Source organism: Elephas maximus, chromosome 12 (assembly GCF_024166365.1).
Source record: "Elephas maximus indicus isolate mEleMax1 chromosome 12, mEleMax1 primary haplotype, whole genome shotgun sequence".
Classification (NCBI taxonomy): domain Eukaryota; kingdom Metazoa; phylum Chordata; class Mammalia; order Proboscidea; family Elephantidae; genus Elephas; species Elephas maximus.
In genome coordinates, this window is record NC_064830.1 from 36744721 (window position 1) to 36760516 (window position 15796).

The 15796-nt window shown below is 34.0% G+C and overlaps 1 protein-coding gene across 16 annotated transcripts in view; it reads right to left on the minus strand.

The window, feature by feature from the left end:
- Positions 1-238: 238 nt before the first annotated feature.
- PUM2 (pumilio RNA binding family member 2) overlaps positions 239-15796 on the minus strand; it is a 104118-nt gene continuing 88560 nt past the window's right edge. For 13 of the 16 annotated variants that reach the window (XM_049902665.1, XM_049902664.1, XM_049902662.1 and 10 more), the window contains 8 exons: positions 13548-13815; positions 10272-10401; positions 9322-9456; positions 6557-6694; positions 5789-5914; positions 5416-5537; positions 4724-4916; positions 239-3179 (listed from right to left, as the gene is read on the minus strand). In XM_049902665.1, the coding sequence (XP_049758622.1) occupies positions 3048-3179; positions 4724-4916; positions 5416-5537; positions 5789-5914; positions 6557-6694; positions 9322-9456; positions 10272-10401; positions 13548-13815 (1244 nt within the window). In that variant the 3' untranslated portion in view covers positions 239-3047. The remainder of the gene's footprint in view (positions 3180-4723; positions 4917-5415; positions 5538-5788; positions 5915-6556; positions 6695-9321; positions 9457-10271; positions 10402-13547; positions 13816-15796) is intronic. The other 3 variants (XM_049902671.1, XM_049902677.1, XM_049902670.1) reach the window with 1 other exon arrangement.

Below are 15796 nucleotides of genomic sequence, written 5' to 3' on the forward strand. Positions count from 1 at the left end.
TAAGAGGTATCATTTATTAATAAGAAACAGGCTAGAAGTACTCTATGCAATCAGACAGAGATCTGAATATTAATCAACAGAGGGGATTAATACCAGAAGGATCAGTGGCCCCAGACCAGCATCCATGTGATAAAAAATATTTTTGTTTGCCTTAAATCAGAATAAACTTGAATGGGCAATCTGAATCATAATTGAGGTACAGAGGGGTATTTTATCTAGAGAAAAACACAAGACCAGGTTTATTTCATACAATGTTATTCACACATTTTTCATTTTCTAATTTATACATAATATACAAAGAAGTAAAGATAACATTATTTCATATGAGCCAATAAGAGCCAGAACTTAGCAGACAAACTGGTCCAGAAACAATCCGTATCAAAAGGAGACACTCAAGAGCAAAGCCTAAGTGGTTCTGCCCAAATTAAATTCCTTTATTCTGAAATATCTTCAGATTTTACCAAAACTCTATGCCAACTTATCAAAATATTGGGAAGACTGTGGGTTGTCAACATTGGGACACATGGGAACATCAGGACCCCAAGAAGAGGGTTCGGTTTGCCAACGTAGTATTCTGTAGGACTTCTGTTCTAATTTTCAGAGATAAATGCCTGTGCGAACAGAGCGTAAGCATAAAGGAAAACCAGGAATTCAGCTGTGCAAATAAAGGAAAGTCACTACCAATCTCCAACAAGGACAGCTTTGATCCTGAAACCAGGGGCTGACACTGGGAACGAAAGTTCAACATGGGGCCAAGATACTCACAAGCTGGTAAAACAAAGTAAGAAAGGGTGGAAGAGAGCAGCTTTATATGGCAAAAACAAACAAATTCCCCCAAAACAAAACCCCAAACAAAACACTGCCGCTGTGACTAGGATACTCTCATAAACCAGTGTGACTATGAGAAGGGACAAACAACCAGTAACCAGTGGTTGGATTTAATGGCCTCACCAAGGAATGTTGGCTTAGAAAATGAGAATAACTCAACTTCAAACGTGAAAAAGTATGCCTGGCACCTCAAAATTTATGCTTTTGTTTTTCCTTAAAGGTTCATGATACGAACATCTAAATGATAAAACCTATATATTCATTACTGTGCTCAACGAATTTTCTTCTGCAGATCTCTAATAAAAAATTCCATACATATTCGATCAACTGAAATAGCATGTTCATTTTAGTTTGCAGCACTAAACGTAAGTGGGTCAACATAAATGTTTTATACAAAATACTGATTTCAACAAAATACAAAGCACTTTCTTTATCTTTCAGAAACTGAATATACAAAGCAAGTTTTTTTTTCCAAAATATTTTCATAGGCAAAGGATTAAAAACGATTTTAATTATACACATATGGTCACAATTTTGCCTTAAAAAGATTGTTGGGAAATGTACATAAGGCCGCTTGTAAATGTACATCATGTTACTGTGTCTTATGTCCAGAGAAAAAAATGTTATCATACAGATTTGCTCTTACTTGGGAGTAGGCTATTCAAAAATACAGTACTCTTCTGTACAAAGAAAAAAGTCACATCACATTTAATAAGATGGGAAAAGCATTGGCCTCCATGGTAACCAAATATCTCAGTCCAATACTTTCTGTTATGCACAATACCCTGACTTCAATTGAAAGCGACCCAAATCCTAGCACGTCCATATTAACAGAGTCAACAACTGTGGTATAAAACAAAATGTGTATCACAATAATAAAAAGAAAGCTGCTTCATACCTCTGAAACCATATAAAGATAAAAAATTTTTTTTAAAAAATCACTCTTGATTTGGAGAAATAAATTTACATTATACAACACTATATGCCAAGTCAAAGAGGGCAGGGACATAAATGTACACTAAAATGCAAATGTTTCCCAAAGAGATAAAACAAATTCCATTTACAGCATGAAGGTTTACAAATGTACACCTGTACAACCAAGGTAAGCATCACTACTAAATTAGCAAGGCTTTTATAATAAACATTGAAACAAGATTTGCTTTCAAAGTGTAAACTTACATCTATTACCACACACACAATGCATATATTTATAGGAAGCAAAAAAAGCTATCTGAATATGTAATCATGCTTAAATGTTGAGCTATCGTATCAAATTCACTTTTCAGTGGCCCCTTTTCACCTCTCTCTGGTTCCTACTTTCTGGATCTACTACGGGAAAGCAAAATAAAGCTCAACATTTCCTGTCTTTGTAATTCTATAAGCAAAACAAAATACAAATTTCCATTCTTTCTCATTGCAAACCAAACTGAAAAGTTAATATAGGCCTTAACTTTTCATTTAGCGCACTTAACTGGATGGAAGTGTCACCATGATTTTGTTTTTTCTACCTCTTACAACAATTACATATGTAAGTATATACAATACTTCTGTACATTGCCAGAGACATTTTAGGGCAGTATTTGTATTAAAACCACATCCACTGTAAATAATGTAGGTTATTTTCTTCTCAAATCTTTTAATTCTTGTCTTACTTGCTCAGTTTTTATTTGCATGATAGTTTGTGAATTATCAAAATACAACTTAACTTTCTCATTTAAAATATTAATAATATTTATGCAGTTGATTGCTAATCTGTTATAAAAGGCTTCACACAAAGGAAAAAAAAATGACTATAATTCTATATACATCTCTATAAACCTCTTGTGCTGTGGGGTCGTAGACCTACCAGACTGCAAGCCAGTTTATTAAAAGAATACTGTACTTTTTCCTTAAAAACTATTTTTGTGACTTTACAAGGTAAAAATTTACAAAATATGTGACAGCTTTTTTTTTTTTTTTGATACAGTTACATCATATACAGGCATTCTGTGCTTTGCCAGCAATCCAATCTGATAGGTCTCCGCTCAGGGCTGGATATATTTTATAATTCACGACCCACCCCCCAAATATACACAAGAACCTTAAAAAATTTACAAATGGATGAATAAAGTCAATAAATAGTTTTGCTTTAAAAAAAATTTGAAGATCCACAGTTGAGTTGTGTTTTGATAATTCACAAAAGCACTCCCTTCCATGTGGTGAAATCACCTTCCTTTCCTTTACAGCATTCCATTTGGTGGTCCTCCAATAGGCCCAAGGTCTGGGCTGTTTTTCAAATAATATTTTTCCAACTTGGCCAGTATATGCTTCCCGTAGGTGTATTTGCGCAAAGTAGTAATGTGAGGTCGAATCTGAAAAACAAATAATTTACTTAATAAAATTTTTTTCTTTCAGTTTCTGATTTCTTAATAAAGTGCCTTCAAATCTGGGTAATTTAGCTGAGAAAAATTACAATTCTAAATATCAAATTCAAAGAAAACTACTGCTTGCAAAATTAGCTCTGTTCCATTCATCTCTCTAAACTTCTGCTTTCAAAGCTGTTCAATGAATAAACAAACCGCTACTTCTAAACTATTTCATATGCTAAGAGCATAGAGGCTCCACATGTAGCAGGAATGAGCTACTGAACTTTTGTAAACTTTTTAAGGCACAATTTTATACTTCACAGCAGCTGGACAGGAATTCAAAACAAAATGAAGTGAAGCACAAAAATGAGCAATAAGATGTAATGGTGGCTAATAAATTTAAGATGCTCAGTATCACACTAATAATTTTTAAAATGCAAATTAAAGAATCATATCATTTTCCATCCAGACCGGTAAAGATTTAATAAGTATTAATAACTGGTGTTGATGAGGGTGCAGCGAAACAGGTACTCTTCTCATGTACTGAACAGACAGATGTATTTGTATAAGATTTTTTGAGAGCAATTTGGTGATATCTGTTAAAATGTAAAATGTTCAAACCTTTTGACCCAGCAATTTCAAGTCTAGGAATTTATCCTATGAAAACACTTGTTTAATTATACAATTATTTCAAATTATTAATACTGAAATTAATTTCACACAAAGCACTGTTTATAATAGTTAAAAATGGAAATAATTCAAATGTCATAAATATATTGGTTAAATAAATACTGTGGCTGTTAAAAATAAAGTTGGAAAAATTTTACGTATTACTTTTCAGCAGAAATATTAGATTAAAAAATAGGTAGAAAATTTAATTCCATACAATGAGTTGAGGAATGTACTTTAAAAGTCAGAGGCCCAAGACACTTTTAGTGTTAACAGGTCATTTTTCCTCTATATAGGAGAAGTCCAAAGAGGTTATGTACTTTGCTCTGTTTCCTAAATGAATACATTAGAAGATCAAGAGTAAGTCTTCAAACATTACTTCCAGTGTTCTTTTAACAGTAAGTTTTCCTATGGCAATTAACGACTTTTTGAAGAATCAACTGGCTATAGGAGAGTTCAAGAGGGTACAGAATAAAAAAAAGAGAACCATTAAAAGGAAAAGTACTAGGAGACACTGCTATTCGAAAAATCAATCAAATCAACATAAATCCTCTCTTTAGAAAGCAGTACTAGGTTAATGGAAAAATCTAATTGCACTTAAGAGTCAGTGTTCAATCTATCTATTATGGTACATCAAGCGTGTCTGAACAAGATGGGGAAAGAAGAACTAAAGTTAGATAAAGAGATGAGGAATGAAGGTAATTTTACTGAGTAGATTATCTTAAGAATGTAATCATACCAAAATCTGCCAAAGGTTATCCATTGATTTTAGATTTGTTCCTCAGTTATAACATGTATGAAGAAAACAAAGCCTAGAGAAATTAAATGCTTGTCGCACAAACAAATGTAGCTATCTATTTCAGTGCTATATGCTGTATTACCTTGTGCATGATTATCTTTCTCTGAGCAGGTTCAGCCATATCAATCATCTTCTGAACCACATAATTGGCATACTGGTCCTTCATCATGGTGTATAAGGCACTGTGAGGACCATCATTCTGGCAGCAAACCTCATCAATCAGTAAAGCTCTCTCAGCACGGGAGGCATGAGTAACACACTTTTCTACTACATTGCTAAAAATTAAAGTACATACACAGAGATTTAATATATCTTTTTCTTTACCGCAAAATCTCCTTGGCTCTTGAATGAACGTGCTTAACCTATTATAAGAAGGAGGGAATCAAGACTTGACTCTCTTATCTTTACAATAACCTTTACAACAGAAGCTAGGATCACAGGAGAACAACAATTCAAAAAATGAAACTAGGTCGATAAGAGGCCTAGCACTTTCCAGGGTGTGTGCTAAATAAGTTAAATTTGCATTTTCTGAAAGGTGTTTGGGACAAATAATTTCTTAAACCCAGGTTTTAAAAACGGACAAAACCAATTCGCCATGTAGTTTTTTCGAAGAATAAAAGCAATGTTCTTTACGTGTTTTTGCCTCCACTAAAAAAGATTATAGTTCAATGGTATATTCTACATGCATTTCTGTGTGTACTAGGACAATAGGGTTACTAATAAAAGCCAAGGGGCTAAAAGAACCGACCCTGGAATTACAAATTATTGCAATACCTGGCAAATTTGTGTTGACTCAGGGCTAAGACCTTTCCTCTGATTTCAGAAACGATTTTGCTCTTGTCTTCAGGTCGACCATGTTCCAGTACATGCTGAATAACATAATTTCCATACTGATCCTAAGAACAGATATTGCAGAATTACTTTCCTTAAGAGAAAGGCAGAATGATTATTATTTAAAAAGAAGTTTTAATCAACTTGTCTAAAAATCCAGTAATCTAGTCAGAAGAAAACAGGTTTTTATTTCACTGTGCTATTCCATTTCTATAGTATGTTAATTTAACAATAAAATACATTCCCTTGGAAAATAAAATCAGAACCATTTTTAAAAATATACAAATATTTCAAATGATTAGAGAATTTACTGTACCTGTACCAACTGCTCTGTATGTTGATGGAGTTCTTCTAAGATAGGTAAAGTCTGTTCTGCAGTGCAATGCTCTAGAATGCGCTGAATTACTCTGCAGCCGTAAGGATGAGTTGAAAGCACAAATACCTTAAGACAATTAGAAAAATTAAAATTTCCATCCCCTGACAATTTTGAAAAGTGCTGAAGCAGACAGGTTTTTCATAATATGCTGAATTAACTAAAAATAGAAGGGGGATGAATTCACATGCAATATACCCACCATCATGGTAGCAAAGACTGGGAGGAGGGGTGGAAGGGCTCAGTTTAGATCTACTGACGCTGTGATCAAAAGAACCTAACCAGAAGATTGAGGGCATGTAAAAATGGAAGTTAATGGATTCAGGGGAGGTAGCATAGCATAACTGTATTAGTTACTAACTGCCATTTATTTTCTTTTATTATAGTCATGTGTCTTCTTCCCTCCTCCCCTTCTCCCAGGAAATTTAAAAAAACATACTGTTGGGTTTACAATTCTAATAGTGTTTACTTTACTTTTTAAAGTAATATGCCTAAACTCAGATATTTCTAAGTTTTTCAACTTCAAAAAAATGAAGCTCTCCACTGGCTACCCTATGAAAAGAGGTAGAAGTTAATGCAAATTTACTATTTTGTCTTCTATTTTTGTATGAAAGAGCTGGGAGTTATCTTGGGACCTTGAGAGAAATGTGTTAACACTCAAATTCTACAATAACACCCTGCTAACTAATTAGAAGCAAAAGTCAGTCTTACTTGTCCTTTGAAAGCATCAATGATGAACTGTAGTGACTGTGGCTGAACGCATTCAATACACTTTTGTACAACATGGTTTCCATTCTGATCTTTCACACATTTGAGTACATGACCGTCTAGCTCCTTTACCATTTCACTCTGAAAAAATAAGATGCAATTTAAATAATTCTTTCCTAAACAATGTAACAGAATTAAAAATATTGAGATGGAAACAAACAAAAACCTCAAAAACAGTATTTACTGTTTTTAAAATTGTTCATATATGGACGTTTCAAAAATTTTCTCCCTAAAATATAATTATCAGAAGTCATGGAAGTTGGGAATTTCCAAAACATCTGCAGAATTATAATGTGAATTACATTTGCTGAAGTATAACCCAGTGATGCTGAATTTGCCATTAAACCCATTGCCATAGAATCAATTCTGACTCCTAGTGACCCTGAAGGACGGAGCAGAACTGCCCCATACAGTTTCCATGGAGCGTCTGGTGCATTTGAACCGGTGATCTTTCAGTTAGCAGCTGTAGCTCATAACCACTACACCCCCAGGGTTTCCAGCTCATGGCAACCCCATGTGTATGACAGTGAACGTGTGCTCCACAGGGTTCTCAACGGCTGATTTTTCAGAAGTAGATTGCCGGGACTTTTGAGGTGCCTCTGGGTGGACTAGAGCCTCCAGCCTTTCGGTTAGCAGCCAAGCACTTGACCATTTGTGGCACCCAAGGATTCCGAATTTGCCTAACTACTACTTTTTCTGTGTACGTTTTTTCTGAGCTGATAAAACAAATTCAAAAATTCTATATTTTCCCCCTACTTAGCATTTTTAAAGGTCCTTAAAATATACAAATTATTTTTAATGACTACATGAGCCTATCAAATACTTGGAAAAGAGAAAGAAGTTGGGCACTTACGGGCTATGGGATTTTCACATAATATCTCTATTATGGACAGAAATTATTATTGAACATTTTTGTTCTGTTTAATACTGAGATGCTAAACAACTTGCTCCCTACAGATTTTCTTTATTTTTGAAAGCTTCCCCAGGGAATCTCAGGATATTTTACGTTTTCGCTAATTTAACGGGCAAACATGATTCCTTACTCTTTCAATTTATACTTCTTTGGTTAATAATAAGGTTAAAACTTATTTATATTAAGGCTTATTTACTAACTACATTTTCTCTCTTTTATGAACTCTCATGTCTTTTAGGTAATGATCGAAGCATTTTCTTCTTATAAATCTGCAACAACTTGTTAAATAAATGTATTATCCTTTGGAAAAAACACTGGCAGCTCATACAACAATTTGTTTGTTGTATGAGAGCAACAGGGAATAGTACTGTGGGGAACTGGAGCACACACATCCAGTTTAAAGACATTCATATTTAGAATATCTTTAAAATATCTTGCTTACCCAATGAATTCTCAACCTCATGTTGATATAATTGTGAAGGAAGCCCATTAAGGCAAGCTACAACACAGATGTTTAGTTATAAACTAAAACTTAAATACAAAATAAAATGTACTGAAGCATCCCAATACAGAATCAATTTGTTGCCGTCGAGTCAATTCTAACTCATAGCGACCCTATAGGACAGAGAAGAACTCCCCAAGGGGTTTCCAAGGAGTGACTGGTGGATTCAAACTACCAACCTTATGGTTAACAGCCATAGCTCTTTATCACTGTACCACCAGGGCTCCAATACAGAATATCATACCATTATTCATTAACTGACTCACCTAAGACAGTCTCAATTCTATTTTCAAATGCTGAAGATATTTAAAATATCAATACTAGTTTGAGACTTTTGGTAGAGAAGTTCTAATCTTCTACATAATAGAATTTGCTCATCATCTTTCTCTGTGTGACTTATCTTCAATTATACCAAAACTCACTATCTTCTCCAGAGGAATACTACTATTTCCTTACAGATTTTCAAAGGTATAATTAATACATACACATAAACATATACATATCCATTCATCTGTGCATTTATTATTATTGTTTTTAATTCTAAAATTTAGTTTATGTATGTGGGATGAGTCAAAGCTGATCTCTTTTTAAACTCTCTACTAATCACTCATATTTTTAAAGTAATTATTTGTTTCACCCTTATTATGTTTTCATTGTAGTACATAAATCTGTTATGTATAAAACAGTATCTGTCTGGAGCTATCAATTCCACTATAAAAGTCTGTGTAATCTTATATAAGAAGCACACTAATTATTGTTGCTTCACAGTGACTTTTAAAAATCTAATGGATCACCACTTCTCCTTGTCCTCTAGTGTCCTTGATATTCTTTTTATTTCAAATAATATTTAAAATTTGATCAGTTACAAAAAAATTCCCATGAGTATATGATTGAATTGCATTAATCCTTAATTAACGTATTTAGGCTTTCTGTTTTTTGTCCAGGAGCATGAGACACTTTCTATTTAATTATATGTTCTCTTTTCTCTGAAAGAATTATAAATCTTGCTAAGATGACCTTTTTCCTGTTAAGTGAGATTTTTTAAGAAATATATATTCCAATGTCTTCATTTAGTGATGAAAAGAAGCTGAAGAGAACGGATATGGAAGACAGATCAAAGATCCGTGTTGTAATTTTAAATTAATAATGTGCTGTTTAAGGCATTACTAAAAGATATTTTAGTCTAATTGTGGAAATACTTATCCTTTCACTTTAGATTAATGTAAGCTATAAAAGAAAGTTAAGATTTTAAAAAATGAATAAAGTAATAAAAAAAAAATTGTCTTAACTTACAATTACCTGCTGGTCAGAAGAAATAGATTCTAATGCTTTCTGAATAACACGGCAGCCATACATCTGCAAGGCTAAGGGTAGAACATGACCACGAATACGAGTAGCCAGGGCTAATTTTTGATCCAAACTCCCAAACTGACAGAAAAGAAAATAATGTTAATAAAAGGTGCCCATATTACTTTGTTTAACTTGAGTAAGACACTGTAACCTATTGGGTCTATTTTAAAAGTATCACATTTAGTAATTGAGGAAAACCAAACCAAACCAAACTCATTGCCACCGAGTCGATTCCGACCCATAGTGACCCTAAAGGACAAAGGAGAACTGCCCCATAGGGTTTCCAAGGAACGCCTGGTGGATTTGAACTGCTGACCTTTTGGTGAGCAGCTGTAGCTCTTAACCACTACACCCCCAGGGTTTGGGGGAGGGGGGAAATACTAAAGTTACACTACCTAAAATTTCCTTGTTACTACTGTATTAACCACCAATATACTTTTTTCTTCTTAAAAAAAGAAAAAAGCATATTCATTCTTCATCTCAAACAAAAAAAATCCCCTTTAAAATACGGATTTCTGAGGCACACATACAGATCACTAGAACTCACTCACCCAGGTAATTCTCAACTATGTCCTGACACACTTGTGGAGGAAACCTGTTAAGTCAAGCTACAACACTGATGTTCAGTTATGTAGTAAAAATAAACTAAATTCAATATAAAACATACCTAAGAATTCGAATAAAGACTAAAATATTCATTAACTGGTTCACCTAAGACTTACTCCCAGTGCTTTATGTTTTCAAGTATTAATTGGGACTAATACTAAACTTCTCATTTAAAGTAGGCTCATATATTTTTACATGAAAATGAATCTTACTAACCAAACTTTCAAAGCAATTCTTAGTATTAAGGATATAGTTGGATGGATATACAGACATGCATGCATGCTTACCTCAAAAAACTTCTGTATAACATAGTTGCCAAAAACATCTGTCATTAATTGATAAGCTGCTTGTAGAATTTCATTAAATACCATCTGTCGCTCAGCTGGGGTAGCTCTCTCTAGCTTTTGCTGTATGAACCTATATGGGGAAAATTTTTAAATGACATGACAACAAGTTGAAAACAAGCTCCTATAAAATCTGTACTTGAGCATTACATACACATACTCGCACCCCCACATATATACACACAAAAGCATTTTCAGCAATAGTACAACACGCTTTATACAGTAGACAGCCAATTTTAAACAAAAAGCACGCACATTTCTTTGTAACATCTTAATAATTACTAGTGCCCCTATGTACAACAGTACAAAACACTGCCTGGTTCTATGCCATCCTCACAATTGTTGCTATGTTTGAGCCCACTGTTGCAGCCACTGTGTCAATCCATCACATTGAGGGTCTGTGTCTTTTTCGCTGATCCTCCACTTTACCAAGCACGATGTCTTCTCTAGGGACTGGTCCCTCCTGGCAACATGTCCAAAGTACCTGAGACGAAGTCTTGTCATGCTTGCTTCTATGTGGCATTCTGGCTGTACTTCCAAGAAAGATTTGTTCATTTTTCTGGCAGTCCAAGGTACATTCAATATTCTTTGCCAACATCATAATTCAAAGGCATCATTCTTCTTTGGTCCTCCTTATTCACTTTCTAGCTTTCACATGCACATGAAGTGACTGAAAACATGATGGCTTGAGTCAGGCACACCTTAGTCATCAAAGTGACATTTTTGCTTTTTAACACTTTTAAAGAGGTCTTTTGCAGCAGATTTGCCCCATGCAATACATCATTTGATTTTCTGACTGCTGCTTCCATAGATGTTGATTGTGGATCCAAATAAAACGAAATCCTTGACAACTTCAGTCTTTTCTCCATTTAATCATGATGTTGCTTATTGGTCCAGCTGTAAGGATTTACGCTTTCTTTATGTTGAGATGTAATCCATACCGAAGGCTTCAGTCTTTGATCTTCACCAGTAAGTGCTTCAAGTCCTCTTTGCTTTCGACAAGCAAGGTTGTATCATCTGTGTATTGCAGGTTGTTAATAAGTCTTCCACCAATCTTGATGCCCTGTTCTTCTTATAGTCCAGCTTCTCAGGTTATTTGCTCAGCCAAACAGATTGAATAAGTATGGTGGAAGGATATAACCCTGATGCACACCTTTCCTGATTTTAAATCATGCAGTATGTGCTTGTTCTGTTGGAATGACTGCCTCTTGGTCTATGTACAGATTCTGCATGAGCACAATTAAGTGTTATAGAATTCCTATTCTTCACAATGTTATCCTTAATTTGTTATGATCCACATAGTTGAATGTCTTTGCATAATCAATAAAACACAGGTAAACATCTTTCTGGTATTCTCTGCTTTCAGCCAAGATCCATCTGACATCAGCAATGATATCCTTCATTCCACATCTTATTCTGAATCTGGCCTGAATTTCTGGCAGATTCTGGTCGATGCACCACCGCAACTGTTTTTGAAGTATCTTCAGCATGATTTTACTCGCATGTGATATTAATGATACTGTTTGATAATTTTTGTATTCTGTTGTATCACCGTTCTTTGGAATGGGCAAAATATGATTTCTTCTAGTCAGAAGGCCTGGTAGCTGTCTTCCAAATTTCTTGGCATAGATGAGTGAGCACTTTCAGCATTGCATCCATCTGTTGAAACATCTCAACTGGTATTCTGTCAGTTCCTGAAGCTTTCTTTTTTGCCAATGCCTTCCGTGCAGCCTGGACTTCTTCAGTACCATCGGTTCTTGATCATATGCTATCTCCTGAAATGAACAGACTCTCTGTACTCTTTCCGTCTTCTCTTGATGCTTCCTGAGTCATTTATCTTTTTACCCAGAGAATCCTCAACATTACTAGCCGAGGCTTCACTTTCTTCTTCAGCTCTTTCATCCTGAGAAAGGCTGAGCATCTTCTTTTGGTTTTCTAACTCCAGGTCTTCGGACATTTCATTTTAATACTTTACTTTGTTGTCTTAAGCTGCCCTTTGAAATCTTCTGTTCAGTTCTTTTCCGTCATTCTTTCTTTCTTTCACTTCAGCTACTCTGAAAAGCAACTTTTAAAGTCTCTTCTGACACTCATTTTGGTCTTTTTTTCTTTTCTATCTTTTTAATGACCTTTTGTTTTCTTCATGTATGATGTCCTTGATGTCATCCTACAACTCGTCTGATCTTTGGTCATTAGTGTTCAGTGTGTCAAATCTATCCCTGAGATGGTCTCTAAACTCAGGTGGGATGTACTTAATAAGGTCACACTTTGGTTATTCAGACTGACGAAAATCTGGACATTAAGGTATCTAATCCTGTTTAGGTTAGTTCTGTTACATTACAATCGACAAAACAGAAAATTACAAAGATTTGGCTCATTTGTTTTTAATAACATACAAAATATTACTAAGTATTTTTGGAACATAAATAAACCCTTAGGAATAAAACACAAAACCCTACTGAATTCCTAACTAAGCTACTAGCTGTTTGGGCACTATGAGATTTATCTGCTACTCTCAAGGAACCTTCACTTTTACAGAGATAATATTTACATGCAAGTAATAGAAAACCTTTTCTTTAAAATCTCAAGTTTACCTTAAAATAAAACTATAAAAAGATAAAACATCTCAAATTTAATAAATATGTTAGAATTCTACTTCTATTTTCCTTTCTAAGCTTTTTTGGGAGCAGTAATCACAACTCTCTCTCAAGCATTATATTATATCTGAACACTTAATGTATAAAGACAAATTTTCCTATTTTAAAAAGTGAAGTATTTTAATTTAAGCCAAGTCACGTGGAACACTAACCCATGAAACAACACAAAAGTACTTATTTTTTTTTTTTTTTTAACTATTTTTTAATGACAAATTATACATCAGGGACACTTTCAAGTCCACAAAGGTAATTCAGAGCACTGTCTTCAAAGAATTAAATGTATTCAGAGCCAATGTAATCAAAATAATCCAATAAAAGCCATTACTATACCTTCATTATAAAAATATTCTCATTGTACAAATCTAGGAAGCCCTTTAAAAAAAACCTTGCATTTTTATAATTTGTCCTAATATGAAGGAAAAAATAGATCCAGAGTATTATTTTTTAAGTTTCCCATATTTATGCAGATTAGCTGATTCTAGTCAAGAAAAACTTAAGTTCTTGTAAGGCAGTCATTTTCAAAGCAATAATGAAGTAGAAAGTATCAGGAATCACAATCACCTACCTAGAACCATGCTGGTCTTGAGAAAACTCAACTATGTGTCCCATCAAGTCTCTAAGTTGAAGGTTTGGGAAGCGGTTGTTTCTGAAATCTTCCAATAATCTACTGCGGCCAGAAGGCATAATATCAGACCTATTATATCGAAGCCGAGAAGGAGGAAAGAGCTGGCTGCTGGAACTAAACAGACTGGAAGTGCTTGAAGCACCTCTAAATTTTGCTTCTGCTCCAGGTGCTGCAGAGATATAGCGACCACTACCATTTGTCAGTCCTCCTACAACAAAGCAGCTGTGGTCAGCAAGTATTTTTGACAAAGTCAAAATAGAAGTTTCACAAATATAAGTTACTTAAGCTATAAATTTAGCCAAAAAAGAAATCTTTCCTTTACTAATTCCTATTTCTTATGACAGGAAATTACAATTAGAGGGGAAAATCTCACACATTTACTTAATGTGTATGGCTGTATGAAAGAAAAAGACTGGAAAACATGAGAAAAATCAACTACATTTGTTCTCAGCAGCTTAGTTTAAAATGTAATTATAAGAGCTAATGTCATACACTTTAATACCAATACTAGAATACTGAAACCACCAACAAAACTTTCGTTTATATTAATAAGTTATAAATAACTAGCAAGCTTATAATTTAAGCTACTGAAATATAGTTTAGAATTCACTTGTAGTGTAAACAGTAACATCTGGTGCTAATTTTGTACTTTTTGAAATATATAAAAAATACATTAAGTCATTGTATACTTCTATATAAAGACAAACTATTCCTCAGTTAATGACTAATTAATGCTTCAACTAAAAAAAAAAAACCCACAATATTAGATAATAAATCTAAATCAAACAGTAATTTAAAAGTTACTCATAACAATATATATTACAGACATAAGTAGTAATAGGCACCTTAATATTGATAATTTGAGACAAACAAATAAAAAGCTTAATTAACTTATACCCATTCCAAACAAGGAAATGAAAGGGCAGGCAACAGAAACAAAAATAAATAAACAGGAAATTGTTTTTATTATGAATAATGGTTTAAAAGTACTTGACAGTGTCCTTTTAAAAAAGAAAAATGTGCAGGAAATTATAAAATGCAGATTAATTTAATAGTTCAAATAAAATTCACCATCAGCTTTATGTTATTATATACCAACTCTATGTAGAGCAGTGCTATGTACAACCCAGACCACAGGGTATGTAGATGATCCCTAGGACACACTGTCAGTGCAAAGTTATACAGAGCATGAATGGCCAAAAGGAGTTACAGGGACAGGGAATAGTAAGAGTTATAATCCTGGAGGTTGAACTGAGTTAGAGCATTCCTCCTTCACTTTCTATCCCCAGTGCTCTAGCTTTATTTTTCTTCACTGAACTTCCCATCATCCAGCATATCATACATTTATTTATTTGAATCCCCAGCTCCTTCATAAAATTACATTCATCTACATACTAGGTGCCCAATGCCTACAACAATGTCTGCCAGTGAGTGTACAATAACTATTTATTACATGACAACTAGAGAGCATGAATATTTCACGTAGCATCAACCGCCTAAGGTCCAGTTCTGGGATATTCTTCTAAAAAGTATATAATTTGCAATCCATTTCATACACCAAAATCACGTTTTTCCCAGTTCTACATAACAATGCCAGTGCCCACATATGAAAAATAAAATATGTGAAACGGTTCAGTATTTTAATACTGACTCAATTACCTTTCCAGTCTCCTATGATTTCTGATTGTATAGTTCCAATCAACTGTTTGCAATAGTAACTGATCACTAAAGCCGTTAGATTCTTAACAATGCAATTCAGATGACTTTAACAAATACCATTATAACTGAGTCCTTATCAAATCTCACACTAGATTTTTAGCTAGCATTCTTGCCTTTTTTGTGGGGTTTGTGTGCTTTGCTTATCATTCCAATCTATTTTTATACATAGCAATGATACTTTTCCCTTCAAAGGCCAATATGATGAAATAATTTTATGCTATAAAATCTACGGCATCCTGCTAGAGAACATCCTCTAAATTCTTCAACCTCAATTTCTGGTCATTATTCCAAACATATATCTCACACAAATTTCCTATTGATGTCCAACTGTTCACTTCTTTCCATTCTTATTCATTACTATCTCTGTACCATTGCTCATCATTACTTCAAACATAAGCCCCCATCTAACCCCTCTATCCTTAATGTACTTCAGATTTTCTATACCAAATTAAAAATATGTGCTTAGTCCA